The sequence below is a fragment of the Bombina bombina genome, chromosome 3 (genome assembly GCF_027579735.1).
Source record: "Bombina bombina isolate aBomBom1 chromosome 3, aBomBom1.pri, whole genome shotgun sequence".
Taxonomy (NCBI): Eukaryota; Metazoa; Chordata; class Amphibia; order Anura; family Bombinatoridae; genus Bombina; species Bombina bombina.
The window spans coordinates 1079835961-1079856703 of record NC_069501.1 but is presented as its reverse complement, the minus strand read 5'-3'; the positions used below and the strand labels follow the sequence as shown (position 1 = coordinate 1079856703).

Sequence of the window (20743 nt, the reverse complement as noted above, 5' to 3'; positions counted from 1 at the left end):
GAACAGTAGGTCGTCAATACTCCAGTAACCCGCTTGCTTGCTCTGCTGCAAAGTGTCCCTGGAATTTTTTTTGAAATGTTGGCAACTATGTTATTCAAGAATGTTAGAAAAGCATGGCAGGAGGTGGCTAACTCAAAACAAAGCTGTTTTCAAGGCTAAGGGCTGGCTAAATCTAAAATATTACTTTTTTTGATCACTGCATAATGCGATTTGTGTTGTGATATGTTTTACTATTGCTGACTTCACTACGATTCTAAAATGTGGAAAAATAAAGAAAAAGAGACTCCATACACAGGAGTGTCCAAACTTTTGAATGGTACAGTAAATGTAAAAGTCTTTTGATAGCACACATGTGAGATGATGGAAAGCAAATAACAAGTGCTAAGTACCACGCCTATATAAATTCCCTGGTGTAAAAAAACAAGTGTATTTGTAATCATTTTTACGACACAAGCAAACAAAAAACAATATTCTATCTAGTACAGGCGCAAGAAAGGTCAAATCACTGCTATTACAGGCACAGGGGGTTACATCATTGCTCCTTTTGCTACTGGCAAAAAGCAAGTAAACATTATTTTAGTTATACTGGCAGAAAGGGAATTGAATTGCTTTTTAAAATGTGTGTTACTGACTCCACCTACTGGCAAAATGATTGACTATTTAATTAGACATTGAAGCGTTTATATGATGCTTCACGTCAGGTTTATAAGAACAGTAGTAAGTTACGTTTCCTTACCACGGGTTTTGTTGAGCTTAGACTCCCAGCCACCAGGTGTCGCTGCAGCAGTAATCCAGTACACCCACCTCGGCCTTCCCAGGTTATAGTGCTAGTGTCTACCTGATCGTCTGGTTTCCTACCTCGGCATGTCGTACGTGCTATGCTGCTTTAAGTGGTGCGGAGATGGTGGTTCTGGACATATACAGCTTAAAGAGATGCCAGCGGTACAGCTGGACACCCAACACATGGGTAAGTAGAACGGCAGGTTCAGTGCCAAGTGGGCTCCCTCTTAACCCATTGGTTGCTAGAGAGCTACGTTGTAGCACTCAAGTTGCTAAGGGGTTAACCGCGTGACAGTGCGTGCTCTGACACTGGAAGCGATTGACACTTCTTAGCCTTTACCATTAAGTAACTATTTTTAGCCATATGATGATGATCATACTTCTGCGATCCTATGTGTTCTTCTATATTGCCTCTCATTACAGCGTTATTATGTAATCCTATCCCGTCCTTCATATGGCCATTTCCGCTACAGTTATCTATTTGTAATAACCTATATTTGCCCACAATGTATTTTTTTTTTTAAACTTAAGTGCCAATTAAATATCGTAATTTATGTTTTGGAAAAGGCGTGTTTGTTGTGAACATAAACTGCAACCAGTGTCAGGTATTATACGTTGCGTAAAGATTATCTTCATTGAGGAAACCATGTAGGATTTGTAAATGTTGCCTCCCATTGTAAACCCTGTGTGTAATTTTTGTGGACATTATGTGTGACTTTAAATTGTGATCTCAGACCACTAACAAAAATAAAGGAACACTAAACCTAAACTGCTTCAATCAAAATATTTAAAAGGGCATTTCTAATTCAAAATTGTTAAAGCATATTATTTTTGCATCATTGACTGGATTTTACTATGTGTTTAACGCCTGTGATGGGATTAAACACATGGGTAAAGGCTAACTAGAAAGCCACAGTCGGCATTTGGTGAGGTTGACTGGCTCCTGCTCGAGAGCTGTGAGGCTTGTGATATTGTTTAACCCCATTTGTACCAATTCGGAAATTTTATATGAATTAATGCATGTCATTTTCTTGTCACAAAACCCCCATTCCTAAATTGTCCACTGTGAATTGGCATTTAAAGGGCCATTACACCCACATTTTTTCTTTCATGATTTAGAAAGAGAATGCATTTTTAAACATATTTCTAATTTACTTCTATTATCTAATTTGTTTTATTCTCTTGATATTATTTGCTGAAAAGCATATCTAGATATGCTCAGTTGCAGCACATATAAGTCTCGTGATTGGCTCACCCATGTGCATTGCTTTTTCTTCAAATAAGGATATCTCAAAAATGAAGCAAAATAAATAATAGAAGTAAATTGTAATGTTTAAATTTGCATGTTCTATCTGAATCATGAAAGAAAGATTTTGGGTTTAGTGGCCCTTTAACCTCTCCCTGAGGGACTAAAGGCCTGGACTGTATACTGTAGTTACCTGGGGACTGTCTGCTTATAGAGCAATGGAGTAAGGAGTCACCAAAGCAAATGGTTTGCCTGGGCTGCTTGGCTGTATCAAAGCCCTGCACATTTTGCTAACACAATGACTGTTTTAAATGGAACATTCACTTTTAAAGAACTTTCTAATTTACTGCTATTATCAAGTTTTTTTTTTTTTTTTTTTTTTTTCTCTTGGTATCTTCTGTTAAAAAGTATGGACAGTGCTCAGTAGCATGCACGCGTCTGGACCACTATATTGCAGCAGTTACACAAGAATGTTATCCATTTGCAAGAGCACTATTTCCTGCTATGTAGTGCTCCAGATACCTACCTAGGTATCACTTCAACAAAAGAATTACAGAGGAAACGAAGCAAACTTGATCATTGAAGTAGATTGGATCATAATTGTATCCTATGTCTCTGAATCACAAAATATTTTTTTGGGGTTTCATATCCTATTAACTGTTATAGGGACATAATACTCGTATGCTAAATCACTTGAAACTGATGCAGTAGAACTGTAAAAAGCTGACAGGAAAATATCACCTGAGCATCTTTATGTAAAAAAGGAAGATATTTTACCTCACAATTTCCTCAGTTTAGCAGAGTAAGCCCTGTTAAAAAAAAAAAAAAAAAAAAAAAAAAGCCCAGCTGCAGGTAAAAAAAAAAAAAAATAAAAAAATACAATGGGCTGTGAATAACTAGGACATTTTAAGGTAAAATATCTTTATTTTTTTTTACATAGAGATGTTCAGGTGATATTTTCTAACTAGCAGACATCCAAACTCTCTCCCTGAAGTTCAGGGAGTCTCCCTTATTGTAATAGTGACTCCCTGATGCCAGCAAATGGAATGCAATCTCCCAGTACCATGATCCAATGTGGCCCAAATCTGGGAAAGTGTTTCTTTAAGTAATGCCTTTAGTTGCTGGGACATTGTAAAACCCTCAAAGCATCAGTAACCAAAAAGCCCCCACTGATTTTAATAAAATTAAAACACAAATACTACCTTATTTACTGCACGTAATTAAACTTCATATTCTAAAATATTTAAGCATTCAACAAGCGTTTGATCACTGGAAAAACATAATTTATGTAAGAACTTACCTGATAAATTAATTTCTTTCATATTGACAAGAGTCCATGAGCTAGTGACGTATGGGATATACAATCCTACCAGGAGGGGCAAAGTTTCCCAAACCTCAAAATGCCTATAAATACACCCCTCACCACACCTACAATTCCGTTTAACAAATAGCCAAGTAGTGGAGTGATAAAGAAAGGAGCAAAAAGCATTAACAAAGGAATTTAGTAAACGTATGCAAAGAGGACCAAGTTGCTGCTTTGCAAATCTGATCAACTGAAGCTTCATTCTTAAAAGCCCACGAAGTGGAGACTGATCTAGTAGAATGAGCTGAGACGGGGCTTGACCCGACTCCAAATAAGCTTGATGAATCAAACGCTTTAACCACGATGCCAAGGAAACGGCAGAAGCCTTCTGACCTTTCCTAGAACCAGAAAAGATGATAAATAGACTAGAAGTCTTCCTAAAATCTTTAGTAGCTTCAACATATTTCAAAGCTCTTACCACATCCAAAGAATGTAAGGATCTCTCCAAAGAATTCTTAGGATTAGGACACAAGAAAGAGATAACAATTTCTCTATTAATGTTGTTAGAATTCACAACCTTAGGTAAGAATTTAAATGAAGTCCGCAAAACCGCCTTATCCTGATGAAAAATCAGAAAAGGAGAATCACAAGAGAGAGCAGATAATTCAGAAACTCTTCTAGCAGAAGAAATGGCCAAAAGGAACAACACTTTCCAAGAAAGTAGTTTAATGTCTAAAGAATGCATAGGCTCAAATGGAGGAGCCTGTAAAGCCTTCAAAACCAAATTAAGACTCCAAGGAGGAGAAATTGATTTAATGACAGGCTTGATACGAACTAAAGCCTGTACAAAACAGTGAATATCAGGAAGCTTAGCAATATTTCTGTGAAGTAAAACAGAGCAGAGATTTGTCCCTTCAAGGAACTTGCAGACAAACCCTTATCCAAACCATCCTGAAGAAATTGTAAAATTCTAGGAATTCTGAAAGAATGCCAAGAAAATTTATGAGAAGAACACCATGAAATATAAGTCTTCCAAACTTGATGATCTTTCTAGAAACAGATTTACGAGCCTGTAACATAGTATTAATTACTGAGTCAGAGAAACCTCTATGAATAAGCACTAGGCGTTCAATTTCCGTACCTTCAAATTTAATGATTTGAAATCCTGATGGGAAAAACGGACCTTGAGACAGAAGGTCCGGTCTTAATGGAAATGGACAAGGTTGGCAACTGGACAGCCGAACAAGATCCGCATACCTAAACCTGTGAGGCCATACTGGAGCCACCAGCAGCACAAACGATTGCTCCATGATGATTTTGGAGATCACTCTTGGAAGAAGAACTAGAGGCGGGAAAATATAAGCAGGTTGATAACACCAAGGAAGTGTCAATGCATCCACTGCTTCCGCCTGAGGATACCTGGACAGGTACCTGGGAAGTTTCTTGTTTAGATGAGAAGCCATCAGATCTATTTCTGGAAGACCCCACATCTGAACAACTTGAGAAAACACATCTGGATGGAGGGACCACTCCCCCAGATGTAAAGTCTGACAGCTGAGATAATCCGCTTCCCAATTGTCTATACCTGGGATATGAACCGCAGAAATTAGACAGGAGCTGGATTCCGCCCAAGCAAGTATCCAGGATACTTCTTCCATAGCTAGGGGGCTGTGAGTCCCACCCTGATTGACATATGACACAGTTGTGATATTGTCTGTCTGAAAACAAATGAACGGTTCTCTCTTCAACAGAGGCCAAATCTGAAGAGCCCTGAAAATCGCACAGAGTTCCAAAATATTGATTGGTAATCTCGCCTCTTGAGATTTCCAAACTCCTTGTGCTGTCAGAGATCCCCCAAACAGCTCCCCAACCTGAAAGACTCGCATCTGTTGTGATCACAGTCCAGGTTGGATGAACAAAAGAGGCCCCTAGAACTATACAATGGTGATTTAACCACCAAGTCAGAGATAGTCGAATACTGGGATTTAAGGGTATTAATTGTGATATCCTTGTATAATCCCTGCAACATTGGTTCAGCATAAAAAGCTGAAGAGGTCTTGTATGACGAGCAAAGGGGATCGCGTCCGATGCTGCAGTCAGACCTAAAACTTCTATGCACATAGCTACTGAAGGGAATGACTGAGACTGAAGGTTCCGATAGGCTGAAACCAATTTTAAACATCTCTTGTAAGAGACGGTGTCATGGACACTGAATCTATCTGGAAACCTAAAAAGGTGACCCTTGTCTGAGGGATCAAAGAACTTTTTGGTAAATTGATCCTCCAACCATGTTTTCGAAGAAACACTAGTTGATTTGTGTGAAATTCTGCCGAATGTAAAGACTGAGCTAGTACCAAGATATCGTCCAAATAAGGAAACACAGCAATAACCCGCTCTCTGATTACAGAGAGTAGGGCACCAAGAACCTTCAAAAAGATTCTTGGAGATGTTGCTAGGCCAAAAGGAAGAGCGACAAATTGATAATGCTTGTCTAGAAAAGAGAATCTCCGAAACTGATAATGATCTGGATGAATCGGAATATGAAGATATGCATCCTGTAAATCTATTGTGGACATATAATGCCCGTGCTGAACAAAAGGTAGAATAGTTCTTATAGTCACCATTTTGAAAGTTGGTACACTTACATAACGATTCAAAATTTTCAGATCCAGAACTGGTCTGAATGAATTTTCTTTCTTTGGGACAATGAATAGATTTGAATAAAACCCCAGACCCTGTTCCTGAAACCGAACCGGCATGATTACCCCTGAAAACTCCAGGTCTGAAACGTACTTCAGGAAAGCCTGAGCCTTTACTGGGATGCTTGAGAGAAAATATCTTCTCACAGGAGGTCTTACTCTAAATCCTATTCGGTACCCCTGAGAGACAATACTCAGAATCTATTGATTTTGGACAGAATATGTCCAAACATCCTTGAAAAACCTTAATCTGCTCCCTACCAGCTGAGCTGGAATGAGGGCCGCACCTTCATGCAGACTTAGGGGCTAGCTTTGGTTTCTTAAATGGCTTGGATTTATTCCAATTCCTTGGGGGAAGGATTAGGTTTCTGTTCCTTAATTAGTCGAAAGGAACGAAAACGGTTAGAAGCTTTAGATTTACCCTTAGGTCTTTTATCCTGAGGCAAAAAAACTCCCTTACCTCCAGTGACAGTTGAAATAATCGAATCCAACTGAGAACCAAATAACTTATTACCTTGGAAAGAAAAAGATAGCAATCTAGACTTAGAAGTCATGTCAGCATTCCAAGATTTAAGCCACAAAGCTCTTCTAGCTAAAATAGCTAAATACATAGATTTAACATCAATTTTGATGTTATCAAAATAGCATCACAAATAAAATGATTAGCATGTTGAAGTAAGGTAACAATGCTAGACAAACCAGAATCCAAAAAGTTGATGCAGCTGCAACATCAGCCAAAGAAGGCCTGAGAAGATGACCTGAATATAAATATGCTTTCCTTAGATAAGATTCAAGTGTCCTATCTAAAGGATCTTTAAAAGAAGTACCATCTTCCATAGGAATAGTAGTATGTCTAGCAAGAGTATAGAGAGCCCTTTCAACTTTGGGGATCCTTTCCCAAAACTCCAATGTAGCTGCTGGCAAAGGATACAATTTTTTTTTAAAACCTTGAAGAAGGAATAAAGTACCAGGCCTATTCCATTCCTTAGAAATCGCATCAGGAACTGGAATAACCTCTGGAGTAATCATAGGAGGTTTATAAACAGAATTTTAAACATTTACTAGTTTTAATATCAAGAGGACTAGTTTCCTCAATATCCAATGTAATCAACACTTCTTTTAACAAAGAACGAATATACGTCATTTTAAATAAGTAGATTTGTCAGTGTCAATATCTGAGGAAGGATCTTCTGAATCAGATCCTCATCAGAGGAGGCTAATTTAGTATGTTGTCGGTCATTTTGAAAATTCGTCAACATTATGAGAAGTTTTAAAAGACCTTTTACGTTTATTAGAAGGCGGGATGCCAGACAAAGCCGCCTGAATAGAATCAGCAATAATTTATTTTAAATTCACAGGTATATCTTGTACATTAGATGTTGAAGGAACAGCAACAGGCAATGTACTGTTAGTGATGGACACATTATCTGCATGTAAAAGTTTATCTAAGGAAGGAGCGTTCAGGGGGTTGATGCAGGCAGCAGGACCCAGGACACAATAATAAAGTAAAAGTTAAAGGGTTAGTAGCCCTGCATAATCCACAGTACTGAGCATGATGCAAGTCATTCACGGTTACTGAGCAGAAATCTCTGCCGGCTGCCGCAATTAAATAAAATTGGTGGAGTAAAGGTGTGTTTTGTTTTTTTGTTTTTTTTACAGGCTGAAAAGGTCTATTGCATTTGCTCCCTTATGAGTGGGTCCCCTACTAGCCGCCGCACCTGTAGTTCTGCTGCCCCTGGTTAGAAAGTTTAGAAAATATTATTGCAACATAAAAAAATGATCTTGCATGCTGCAATAATATTCAATACACTTAACTGAAAGGATGACAACTTACCGTGTCAGGCACAGCTGGAAAGTCTGTCTCTCTGTCTCCACTCTCCAGTCCAGTCCTCACTTGTGCACTTCTTGGTTCGTTAATTTCACTACGTGTCCTGGCCCTCTACTACTCCTCCTCACTACATGGACAGTTGGAAAGAACAACTGGAGGACACTACTTCTCACTCACTGTCCTGACAGTGACACGCATGGCTCGCCGCTCCTGGCTACTCTTGTCGTAAACACACAGTACAGTCTAGGCAGCACTCTCTGGCAGCAGCTCCTTCCTGCTTGTACTGTATCTTCCCGTCTGACGAGTAAATACGTCACCGACTCAGCTAAGCCCAGCAGGCATGCCTCCCTGGCTGCGCTGATGCTGATTGGCTGTGGATCTAGCTCCATCATGGAGGCAGTTTTGAGAACCGCCTCTATTGGAGCGTGTATTGGGCCCGGCGAGACACCACTGGGTGGCGCTAGCTCTAAGTGAGCTAACAACTATATTTAGCATCCATGTTGCGCAATCAATGGAGGGCAGCGTAACAGCTCACTGCCTCCTTATTGCGCAACATGGATGCTGAATTTCAAATTTGGCAAATATATATAAATGATGTGGGTAATCGCCGGTAGTGGGGGGAGGTACCCTGGGGGGCGTAGACAATTTTTTTTTTTTTGTTTTTTTTTTTTTTTTGATATGTGACTTTAGTGGGAAGCTACTTTAATGAAAAGTCTCTATCTTATTTATGGTTTCAAGGTGTCCAATATATAACTGGAAGGGGGGGGTGGAGGCAAAGTAGCGGGTGAAGCCACCTCCCTGAAATTAGTTTTTGCAGGTTATGATGTCTGAGTTAGCTTTTTACAGCTATGCTGCATCACTTTCAAGTGCTACAACATTTGGGTATCATGGCCATTTAAGCAAAAGCTTAAAGTGATGGTAAATCCTAGCGTTTTTGAAAACGCCAGTATTTGCCAGTACTACAAATAAAGGGGACTTTCAGTCATGAAGTATTAAAAAGTTCATGCTGAAAGTTCCTTTATTTGCCTGCAGCTTATGCCACACTGAGCGCCTCAGGCCGCCCAAGGCAGAACACTTTTATTTCAATGAGGTGAGGTTTCCTCCTCTTAGCCAATAGCCGTGCTGACCAATCGGCATTATGCTGGATAGCTAGCACTCTATTGGCTAACATCACCTCATTGATAAAATAGTGTTCTGCTGTGGGCAGCCGAGGAGTGCGGCATAAGCTGCATGAAGTGTTTTTTTTTATACTTTAACGGAAAGTCACGATTATTTGTAGCACTGGTAAATCCTAGCGTTTCTGTAGAAGATTCCTACAAATAATGCACCAACAAATGTAGGCCTCATTGTTTAGTAAAGACTATTAGCCCAAGCGCAGTTTCTTTACTAAATATTGTGGCTTCCGTTTTGTGTTTTAATTGTAGAGGTATCCTCTACAGAAAGCCATTATAAAGCAGGAGAAACGTCCTACATATATAGATAGAATTTATTGTTGCTGGACTTAAGATATAACTTTTATTTATTTCTTTAATTGAAAATTATGTTTTGAAGGAGCCTATTATAACTGTATGCCTGGTCTTCAAGAGTGCAGGTCCTGTGTTTTCAATTGGGCTGTCTATCCTTTTTGTTTTTTTCCATACATGCAGTAGATCTTTTTCTGATGAACTTCAAAGTTTCATTTGTTTTCCCTAGTGCCTGAGAAAGTGTGCACATAAGACCATGCACACTCCTGAATGAGAAGCTGTCTTTTAACAATAGTTTATTTGCACTTGGTATTTTACAGACAAAGGCTTCTGTCAGACTCTTAAGATTTAAACAAAGAACTCCTAAGTACATGAGTTGTGGTAAAAGTCACAAGTTTGATAAAACGTTATACACTGTTGAAAGATTGCTGCCATAGAGTGCGTAAGACACGTGCACTTGCCTGTGAACCTGCCTAGGTTTACTCTTCAGAAAAGTATACCAAAACAACAAAGTAAGTTTGATAACAGATGTAAATTGGAAAGTGTTTTTTTTTTTTTTTTTTTAAAGGGTCAGTAAACCTCTTTTAACTATTAGAGATTTCTGTTTTGCTATAGAATAACATATCAGCTGTCTTAAAATTTTAAAACAAATTAACCCTTTAGTGAACAGACAATTTTTAAATTTTCTTACCCTTAAAGGGACAGTATACACTCATTTTCATATAACTGCATGTAATAGACACTACTATAAAGAATAATATGCACAGATACTGATATAAAAATCCAGTATAAAACTGTTTAAAAACTTACTTAGAAGCTGTCACTTTGGCTCTGTTGAAAAGGTAGCTGGAAAGCCCACTGCAAGTGGCAAATAAGACACTCCCCCCCCCCTCCCCCTTCTTTTGCATATAAAAAGACCCTTTACACAAACAGGAGCAAGCTGGAGTAGGTAGTCGAGCGTATTCACATAAAACTTTGGGGCTTGGTTAGGAGTCTGAAAATCAGAGCAATGTTATTTAAAAATAAGCAAAACTATACATTAATTAAAAAAAAAAAAAACTTTATGGGCTATATAAATTATCTACAAAACATTTATGCAAAGAAAAAATTAGTGTATAATGTCCCTTTTAAGGACCAGGGTTATTTTTACATTTCTGCTGTGTTTGTGTTTAGCTGTAATTTTCCTTTCATTTACTGTATCCACACATTATATACCGTTTTTCTCGCTATTAAATGGACTCTAACACACTTTTTTTCTAAATTTGACCCCCAAAATCTGTTACACATCTACAACCACCTAAAAACACCCATGCTTAAAAAACGCAGATTTTTTTTTTTTTCTAAGTTTAGAAATACCCAATGTTAACATGTTCTTTGCTTTTTTGCAAGTTATAGGGCAATAAGTACAAGTAGCACTTTGCTATTTCCAAACCATTTGTTTTCCAAAATTAGCGATAGTTACATTGGAACACTGATATCTGTCAGGAATCCCTGAATAACCCTTCACATGTGTATATATTGTTTGTTTTGTTTTTTTTAGTAGACAACCCAAAGTATTGATCTAGGCCCATTTTGGTATATTTCATGCCACCATTTCACCGCCAAATGCGATCAAATAAAAATGTTCACTTTTTTACAAACTTTAAGTTTCTCACTGAAATTATTTACAAACAGCGCGTGCAATTATGGCACAAATGGTTGTAAATGCTTCCCTGGGATCCCCTTTGTTCAGAAATAGCGGACATATTTGGCTTTTTGGTAATTAGAAGGCTGCTAAATGCCGTTGCGCACCACACTTGTATTATGCCCAGCAGTGAAGGGGTTAATTAGGTAGCTTGTAGGGTTAATTATTAGCTTTAGTGTAGAGATCAGCCTCCAACTTGACACATCCCTCCCTGACCCCTCTCAAACAGCTCTCTTCCCTCCCCCACCCCACAATTGTCACTGCCATCTTAAGTGCTGGCAGAAAGTCTGCCAGTACTAAAATATTTTTTTTTTTTTTTTTTTTTTTTTAATCTGCAGTGTAGGATCCCTCACCTCGCTACCTATTTGCTGCCATCTTGGGTACTGGCAGCTGTCTGTCCAATTTTTTTTTTCTGTAGTGTAGCTGTCACCCCAATACCCTACCCCCCTCCCAGATCCCTTTCCCAACACTTATTCCCCCCTCCCTCTCCCTCCTTCACTTACTTAATGTGTAGCGCGCTCCCGGAACTCTGATCCAGCGATAGGCCGCCTCCCACGCCACCAACGATCGGCACAATCGCTGGCCGATGCAAAGAGGCCCTCTATGCATCGGTTTGCTTAAAAAAGGGTATTGCACGATGCCTCAATATTGAGGCATCGCTGCAATACCCTGAAAGCGGCTGGAAGCCATCACAATCGCTTCCATCGCTTCAGACCCCAAAGGACGTGCCAGGCATGTCCTTGGTCATTAACAACCGTTTTTTTTTTTTGTTTTTTTTTTTGTAGGACGTGCCTGGCACATCCTTGGTCGTTAAGGGGGTTAACATAGTTTTTACTGCAGTTATTTTTCAATACCCAAAGTCCACTCACCATTTGCCTTATTTCTCACTTGGTAGATAGGTTAATGTATTTAATAACTATAGAGAATTTGTGCAATTACAATGTATTCTATGTTAGGATTTCAGCACTATCCCTCTAATAATTGACTATAAAAGAAAATTCCATTGGAAATTGAAATGTGCATTTTTTTTTATTTCATTTGAAAAACATTTTTGCAAAATGTTCTCACCCAAATATGCTTCTAGTTAAAGGATACATTAAACCCAATATTGTTGCTTTCATAGTTCAGATAGAGCATGCATTACTAACCCCTTAGTGACCACAGCACTTTACCGTTTGGGACCAGGGCTATTTTTATTTTTCTGCGGTGTTTGTGTTTAGCTGTAATTTTCCTCTTAATCATTTACTGTACCCACACAAATTTTATACCGTTTTTCTCGCCATTATATGGACTTTCTAAAGATAACATTATTATCATATCTTATAATTTACTATAAAAAAACACACTTTTTCTAACTTTGACCCCTAAAATCTGCTACACATCTACAACCACCATTTCACCGCCAAATGCGATCAAATAAAATAAATAGTTATCTTTAGGTTTCTCACTGAAATTATTTACAAACGGCTTGTGCAATTATGGCACAAATGGTTGTAATTGCTTCTCTGGCATCCCCTTTGTTTAGAAATAGCAGACATATATGGCTTTGGCGTTGCTTTTTGGTAATTAGGCTGCTAAATGCCGCTGCGCACCACACTATTATGCCCAGCAGTTAAGGGGTTAATTAAGTAGCTTGCAGGGTTAATTTTAGCTTTAGTGTAGAGATCAGTCTCCCCTCTGATTCCTCTGACCCCTCTCTTCCCTCCAATTTTCTGTAGTGTAGCTCCCCCCCCCCCTCCTAGATCCCATTCTTAACATTTATTTTTTATTTTTTTTTAACCCACTCCTCTCCCTCCATCCCATCACCTTGTATGTGATTTATTTTAAAGTTCTAGCCCTCGCGCGCACACCTGTACGCTCCCACCACTTGCGCGCACCGGATCAGGAAATGATCCAGCGATGGGCCTCCTCCCTGCTATGGCACCCACCAACGATCGGCACCATCTCAGGCCGATGCAGAAAGGGCTACAGAGTGGCTCTCTCTGCATCGGTGGGTAAAAAAAGGTATCCCCTTTGTTTAGAAATAGCAGACATTTATGGCTTTGGCGTTGCTTTTTGGTAATTTGGCCGCTAAATGCCGCTGCGCACCACCCCTTGAAACCCCTGAGGACGTACAGGGTACGTCCTTGGTCATTAACTGACAGTTTTTGTAGGACGTACCCTGTACGTCCTTGGTCGTTAAGGGGTTAAACAAAATTCCACTTTACTTCATTTAATCTTGTGCATTCGGCAGCAACGTTAGCTGCTGAATGTGGAAGTTGGCCGCTTGTGGCCTTCGGCTCTTTAAGAGCCCATTTTCTTGTAAAAGTGCAACACACTAAGATGTGTATTTGCTTACAAAGCTGCTGAATTCAGAAGCCTACTTGGTATCCTTTGTTGAAGGAGGAGAAAAGCACTACTGGGAGCTAGCTGAACACAACTGTAAGCCAATGACAAGGTATATATGTGCAGCCACCAATCAGCAGCTAGCTTTCAACACTTGAGTCTACCTCAGTATGCTTTTTAACAAAGCATACCAAGGGAACTAAGCAAATTAGATCAAATAAGTTACATGGAAAGCTGTTTAAAACTATATGCTCTATTTGAATCTTGAAGGGGAAAAAAATTGAGTTTAATATCCCTTTAAAGTTTTCATGTGTACCCGGATTCACAGCTTCTTAGTGTGTGTGTGTGTGTGATATATATATATATATATCTATCAGAATTATTAGGCAAATGAGTATTTGACCACATCATCCTCTTTATGCATGTTGTCTTACTCCAAGCTGTATAGGCTCGAAAGCCTACTACCAATTAAGCATATTAGGTGATGTGCATCTCTGTAATGAGAAGGGGTGTGGTCTAATGACATCAACACCCTATATCAGGTGTGCATAATTATTAGGCAACTTCCTTTCCTTTGGCAAAATGGGTCAAAAGAAGGACTTGACAGGCTCAGAAAAGTCAAAAATAGTGAGATATCTTGCAGAGGGATGCAGCACTCTTAAAATTGCAAAGCTTCTGAAGCGTGATCATCGAACAATCAAGCGTTTCATTCAAAATAGTCAACAGGGTCACAAGAAGCGTGTGGAAAAACCAAGGCGCAAAATAACTGCCCATGAACTGAGAAAAGTCAAGCGTGCAGCTGCCAAGATGCCACTTGCCACCAGTTTGGCCATATTTTACAGCTGCAACATCACTGGAGTGCCCAAAAGCAGAGACATGGCCAAGGTAAGAAAGGCTGAAAGACGACCACCACTGAACAAGACACACAAGCTGAAACGTCAAGACTGGGCCAAGAAATATCTCAAGACTGATTTTTCTAAGGTTTTATGGACTGATGAAATGAGAGTGAGTCTTGATGGGCCCGTGGCTGGATTGGTAAAGGGCAGAGAGCTCCAGTCCGACTCAGACGCCAGCAAGGTGGAGGTGGAGTACTGGTTTGGGCTGGTATCATCAAAGATGAGCTTGTGGGGCCTTTTCAGGTTGAGGATAGAGTCAAGCTCAACTCCCAGTCCTACTGCCAGTTTCTGGAAGACACCTTCTTCAAGCAGTGGTACAGGAAGAAGTCTGCATCCTTCAAGAAAAACATGATTTTCATGCAGGACAATGCTCCATCACACGCGTCCAAGTACTCCACAGCGTGGCTGGCAAGAAAGGGTATAGAAGAAGAAAATCTAATGACATGGCCTCCTTGTTCACCTGATCTGAACCCCATTGAGAACCTGTGGTCCATCATCAAATGTGAGATTTACAAGGAGGGAAAACAGTACACCTGATCTGAACAGTGTCTGGGAGGCTGTGGTTGCTGCTGCACGCAATGTTGATGGTGAACAGATCAAAACACTGACAGAATCCATGGATGGCAGGCTTTTGAGTGTCCTTGCAAAGAAAGTGTTTTGATCTGTTCACCATCAACATTGCGTGCAGCAGCAACCACAGCCTCCCAGACACTGTTCAGAGAGGTGTACTGTTTTCCCTCCTTGTAAATCTCACATTTGATGATGGACCACAGGTTCTCAATGGGGTTCAGATCAGGTGAACAAGGAGGCCATGTCATTAGATTTTCTTCTTCTATACCCTTTCTTGCCAGCCACGCTGTGGAGTACTTGGACGCGTGTGATGGAGCATTGTCCTGCATGAAAATCATGTTTTTCTTGAAGGATGCAGACTTCTTCCTGTACCACTGCTTGAAGAAGGTGTCTTCCAGAAACTGGCAGTAGGACTGGGAGTTGAGCTTGACCCACAAGCTCATCTTTGATGATACCAGCCCAAACCAGTACTCCACCTCCACCTTGCTGGCGTCTGAGTCGGACTGGAGCTCTCTGTCCTTTACCAATCCAGCCACGGGCCCATCCATCTGGCCCATCAAGACTCGCTCTCATTTCATCAGTCCATAAAACTTTAGAAAAATCAGTCTTGAGATATTTCTTGGCCCAGTCTTGACGTTTCAGCTTGTGTGTCTTCTGAGCCTGTCAAGTCCTTCTTTTGACCCATGTTGCCAAAGGAAAGGAAGTTGCCTAATAATTATGCACACCTGATATAGGGTGTTGATGTCATTAGACCACACCCCTTCTCATTACAGAGATGCACATCACCTAATATGCTTAATTGGTAGTAGGCTTTCGAGCCTATACAGCTTGGAGTAAGACAACATGCATAAAGAGGATGATGTGGTCAAATACTCATTTGCCTAATAATTCTGCACTCCCTGTATATAAATCAGTAATTTTCTGATATAACTGGAAAAATAATTTGAAAAGTTATTTTATAAATGAAACCTTTATATAGAAAACCATGATTTAAATTGATTGAAATCAAGTCTTACTGCTAATGATTTGAATTGTGATTTAAATAAAATCCATAGTGTTCTCCACAGAAAAATGTTGCTGGCCGGGGTGGGGGCAGTGTAAGACTTTGCAATTCTATAATTTGCTGTTTTTTAATGATAATCTGCACAACCATTTTAGCTTAGTATTGGCTTAAAGGGACAGTCAACACCAGGATTTTTGTTGTTTAAAAAGAAAGCTAATCCCTTTATTACCCATTCCCCAGTTTTGCATAACCAACACGGTTATAGAAATATACTTTTTACCTCTGTGATTACCTTGTATCTAAGCCTCTGCAAACTGCCCCCTTGTTTCAGTTCTTTTGACAGACTTGCATTTTAGCCAATCAGTGCTCACTCCAGGGTAACTTTACATGCAAGAGCTCGATGTTATCTATATGAAACGCATGAACTAATGTGTCCTAGTGGTCAAAATGCATTTAGATTAGAGGCAGTCTTCAAGGTCTAAGAAATTAGCATATGAACCTCCTAGGTTTAGCTTTTATCTAAGAATACCAAGAGAACAAAGCAAAATTGGAGATAAAAGTAAATTGGAAAGTTGTTAAAAATTACATTCCCTTTTTAAATCATGAAAGTTTTTTTGGACTTGACTGTCCCTTTAAAATTTAGCTGGGTGGTAAGTAAAATTAGTCAGGTGTGGCCATGAAATAGGTCCTGGGGAGAACACTGATATAAAGGGATAGAATCTATATATTGCTGTCCAATGTGAGCTGAGTGATTTTAAATTTGGCGCTTTCATAGAATTTTTCGGTAGATAAGAACCAAAAAGTTCCATCAAGTCTACCCATATCACGTTACTTTTTTTCTTAGGATAGCCTTATGCTTGTCCCAGGCTTTTTTTATTTTATTATTTCCTTTTCAGTCTTTGTGTTTACCACCTCAATTGGATTTGTATTCCACAAATCCACCACCCTTCTGAAATAAAATGCTTCCTCACAATTCTCCTGAATCTGCTACATACTGAGTGTTACAAATATAAACTTCAGACTAAAACTTTACATTAAAGGGACAGTCAACACCAGAGTTGTTGTTGTTGTTGTTGTTGTTTAAAAAGAAAGATAATCCCTTTTATTACCCATTTACCCAGTTTTGCATAACCAACACTGTTATAGAAATACACTTTTTACCTCTGATTACCTTCTATCTAAGCCTCTGCAAACTGCCCCCTTGTTTCAGTTGTTTTGACAGACTTGCATTTTAGCCAATCAGTGCTCACTCCAGGGTAACTTCGCGTGCATGAGCTCATTGTTATCTATCTAAAACACATGAACTAATGCCCTCTAGTGGTCAAAATGCTTTCAGATTAGAGGCAGTCTTCAAGGTCTAAGTAATTAGCATATGAACCTCCTAGGTTTAGCTTTCAACTAAGAATAGCAAGAGAACAAAGCAAAATTGGTGAAAAAATTAAATTGGAATGTTGTTGAAAATTACATGCCCTATCTGAATCATGAAAGTTTTTTTTGGACTTGACTGTCCCTTTAACACAACTGTTCATTTTTTAAGCAACAGAACACATTTTTATAATTAAACAAAATCACAAACTGTTTGAAAAGAAGTAGAACTAGAAAGCGATAGACTATCACTGTTAATAACATTCTGTTATTCACTCTTTCAGAAACTTTGCATTAAAATACAAAAATGTCAACATGTCCACAACCTCCTGGCTGAGGCTGGCCCTTTTTTTTTTTTTTTTTTTTTTTTTTTTTTTTTTTTCAAGCTATTTTTCCTGCAGCAGAGAAGATTCGCTCACATTGTGTTGAGGTGTCTGAGATGCATAAGTAGGGTTTTGCCAATTTCGCCAAAGTGGAATATTTATCTTTGTTGGCTATTCACCAATGCAAGGGGCCTCTTAACAAAGTAAGCTTGGACTTCATTCTAACATAAAAAAATAACTTGAATATCTATATGTAATGGTAAATAACCTGCTTTAATGTTAGGGAAAAATATCTAATCCACTTTAAAAATAACAGATATATACATATTATCACAATTTATTAAAAATATAAAAAAACAAAAAAAAGTCAAAACTATTAAGGACTATATATCAATAACAGGATGAAGCCTTACACATTTATTTATACAGTACATATAATCAGCAATAGCAAGCGATCTGCTAATAATTGTGCAAACAGATAATAGTGCACATCAATTGAAATAACAACTCCCATCAATCTAGGGCTAGGTGTAAATAACAAGCTTGGCACTATATCATGCAAAGCATAGTCCCAAATCAGCTGATTTAATATAAACAATCCAAATGATGACTATTATTATTTCCTGGTTGCACATAAGCCAGGAGTAGCTGTAAACTTAAAAAGAAACATACTGTCCTGAAAAAAGTGAAAAGTAAATGTCTGTAGACGTGTTTTTTGTTTTTGTTTTTTTTAGGCTAAGGGCATAACCATAAAACACAATACCATGTGCATAAGCTCATTGGAGTGAAGCAGCTGGTGTCATGCACAGACCAACTAATTGCAAACCAACTAATTGATTATGAGATTCGTTGACAGCTATTTTCATAATCGATTATAGCGATTAGTTATTGCAGCTCTACATTTTGTGAATGTTTGTTGTGTGGGACAGTGTCAAATGCTTTGCTAAAGTCTAGATATGCAACATCTATAGCTCCTTCCTGGTCTATTAATTTAGTTACATGGTCAAAGAAATCAATTAGATTAGTCTGTCTTCTAAGTTGGTTGTCTGACGGTAAGACACGTCTTTCCTTTAAAAGAGTTTCCATTAATTTTCCTTCAATTGAAGTCAAACTGACTGGCCTATAATTAGCAGAATCTTCCCTACTACCCTTTTTGTATGACAAGGGACTACATTGGCAATTGTCCAGTCTTTTAGAACAACTCCTGTTAACAGTTACTGATTTAAATAAATCATCTAATGGAATAGCTATCTCAGATGGAAATTCTCTTTCTGCCCAGGTAAATTGTAAGTGCTATTATGAAGTAAAAGTGTCTAGAAGCAACAACGACCCGGCCACTAAGTGGTATACTACACAAACTCAAAATGGCAAGGGTGTTGAGTGCTGAATTGAGTCGCATGTAAAAATCGCCTATCATCTGCATCACTCACTAGAGTTCCAAACTGCCTCTAGAGACATCAACACAAGAACTGTTAGTCGGGAGCTTCATGAAATGGGTTTCCATGGCAAGCAGCTGTACACAAGCCTCACATCAACATGCACAATGTCGAGTTGGCTGGAGTGGTGTAGCGCACCAATGGAGTGATAAATCGCACTTTACTGTCTGGCAGTCTGAGGGAAGAATCTGGGTGTGGTGGATGCTAGGAAAATGCTACTTCCCGGTATGCATAAAGTACCTACTGTAAAGTTTGGTGGAAGAGGGATAATGTTCTGGAGCTCTTTTCCAGTGTGGGCTAGGACCTTTAGTTCTAGTGAAGGGTCAGCTTAATGCTACAGGATACAAAGGCAATTTAGATAGTTGTCTCCTTCCAGCTTTGTGGCAACAGTTTGGGAGAGCCTTTTCCTGTTCCAGCTGTGACTGTTCCCTTATGCACAAAGTGAGGCCCGTGAAGACATGGTTCTGACGAATTAGGTGTGGAGGAACTCTAGTGGCCTGAACAGAGCTCTGACCTCAGCCTTATTTAAACATCTTTGGGTTGAATTGGAACATTGGTAATCACTCAATTTGTTAAAGCCACATTGGTGCTCTGATTAGCTGCATTATTTAAAATGCTGGTGCACTGATAATATTTAGATATGCTGCACATGCTAAAATGGTGATAAAGTTTACTAGAAGCATTTTAACAAATACATGTATATTGCAAACGTGTTTATATTCAAAGATGTAATTAATCTATGTGTATTTAAATTTTGACCGCAATATCCCTTTAATATACATTATGTCTATAAATGTTTGCAGACATGTATTTGGCTGAAGCACACAGATGCTGTCACAAAAATATTCCTTTGAGACTTGTGCACCTCCTCATTTACTTAGTATTGTCCAATTTTTCATAAAGAGAAACTACAGAATACATTTGGTAAAAGTTTTATAGTGTGCACCAGTTTGTCTTTATTAAGGCTGTTTTTACAAATTTGCTTTGAAGTGATGCGCTGGACTTTCCCCACTTGCCAATCTAATAATACTACTTTCTTCCTAAGTAGTGAAATAATACAGGATAAGACAATTGATAGGTTTAGATGGCGCTAATAAAAGCTGTGGGTTACCCAAAACAATAATAAAGTTCTATGTATGAAAATACAACGTGTAATGCCACCTTTTTGTTTTTCCTTTTAAAATATTTTAAATTATTGACCTAATAGATTAATAATCTGAATGCAGACCAAGCAAGTTGAGAAAGGAACAGTTTCTTTATTAATAAATTGGTTCATAAAAATAGGCTAAAACAAATCTCCCTTTTAAAAAAAATTTTTTGATTTAGTAACCTAATAGGATAAATATTCTGAATACAGATGAAGTACGTTGTCAAAGGAGCAGGTTCTTTAATAGGTTCATAAATTGAGTTAAAGTAACTGAAATCACCATTCAATCTTTAGAGCCCTAGACTTCCATTCACCATTCAATGTATATTCACAGTACTCTCCTATAAAACTTCCATCAAGTACCCTAGACACACAAAGCAGCAGTAGATAATTCTATAAAAATAAACGATGTAAATATTAGTGTAAAAACAATACTGATTTGAATATGACAATATGCTCCTTGTTAAACGTCAAGCTTGAAGGTATAAAACCTTGGCAAAAAACTCCTGTACTCAATCAGATGTTCAAAATCGTCTTTAAGCCAAACCGCAATAATACGTTGCTCAGTCTTTGAATTGATTCACATAAATTTCTGCTATGTTGCAGTACTACTATTTCACAGCTAATAGCAGTATAGTGGTTATCGGCACTCCGGTTCTCTTAGTAGTACCCCTT

The 20743-nt window shown here is 38.7% G+C and overlaps 1 protein-coding gene across 1 annotated transcript in view; it reads left to right on the top strand.

The window, feature by feature from the left end:
- The first annotated feature begins 778 nt into the window (after window positions 1-778).
- SPRYD7 (SPRY domain containing 7) overlaps window positions 779-20743 on the top strand; it is a 107227-nt gene continuing 87262 nt past the window's right edge. The window contains exon 1 of the mRNA XM_053708373.1: window positions 779-967. Within this exon, the coding sequence (XP_053564348.1) occupies window positions 865-967 (103 nt within the window). The 5' untranslated portion in view covers window positions 779-864. The remainder of the gene's footprint in view (window positions 968-20743) is intronic.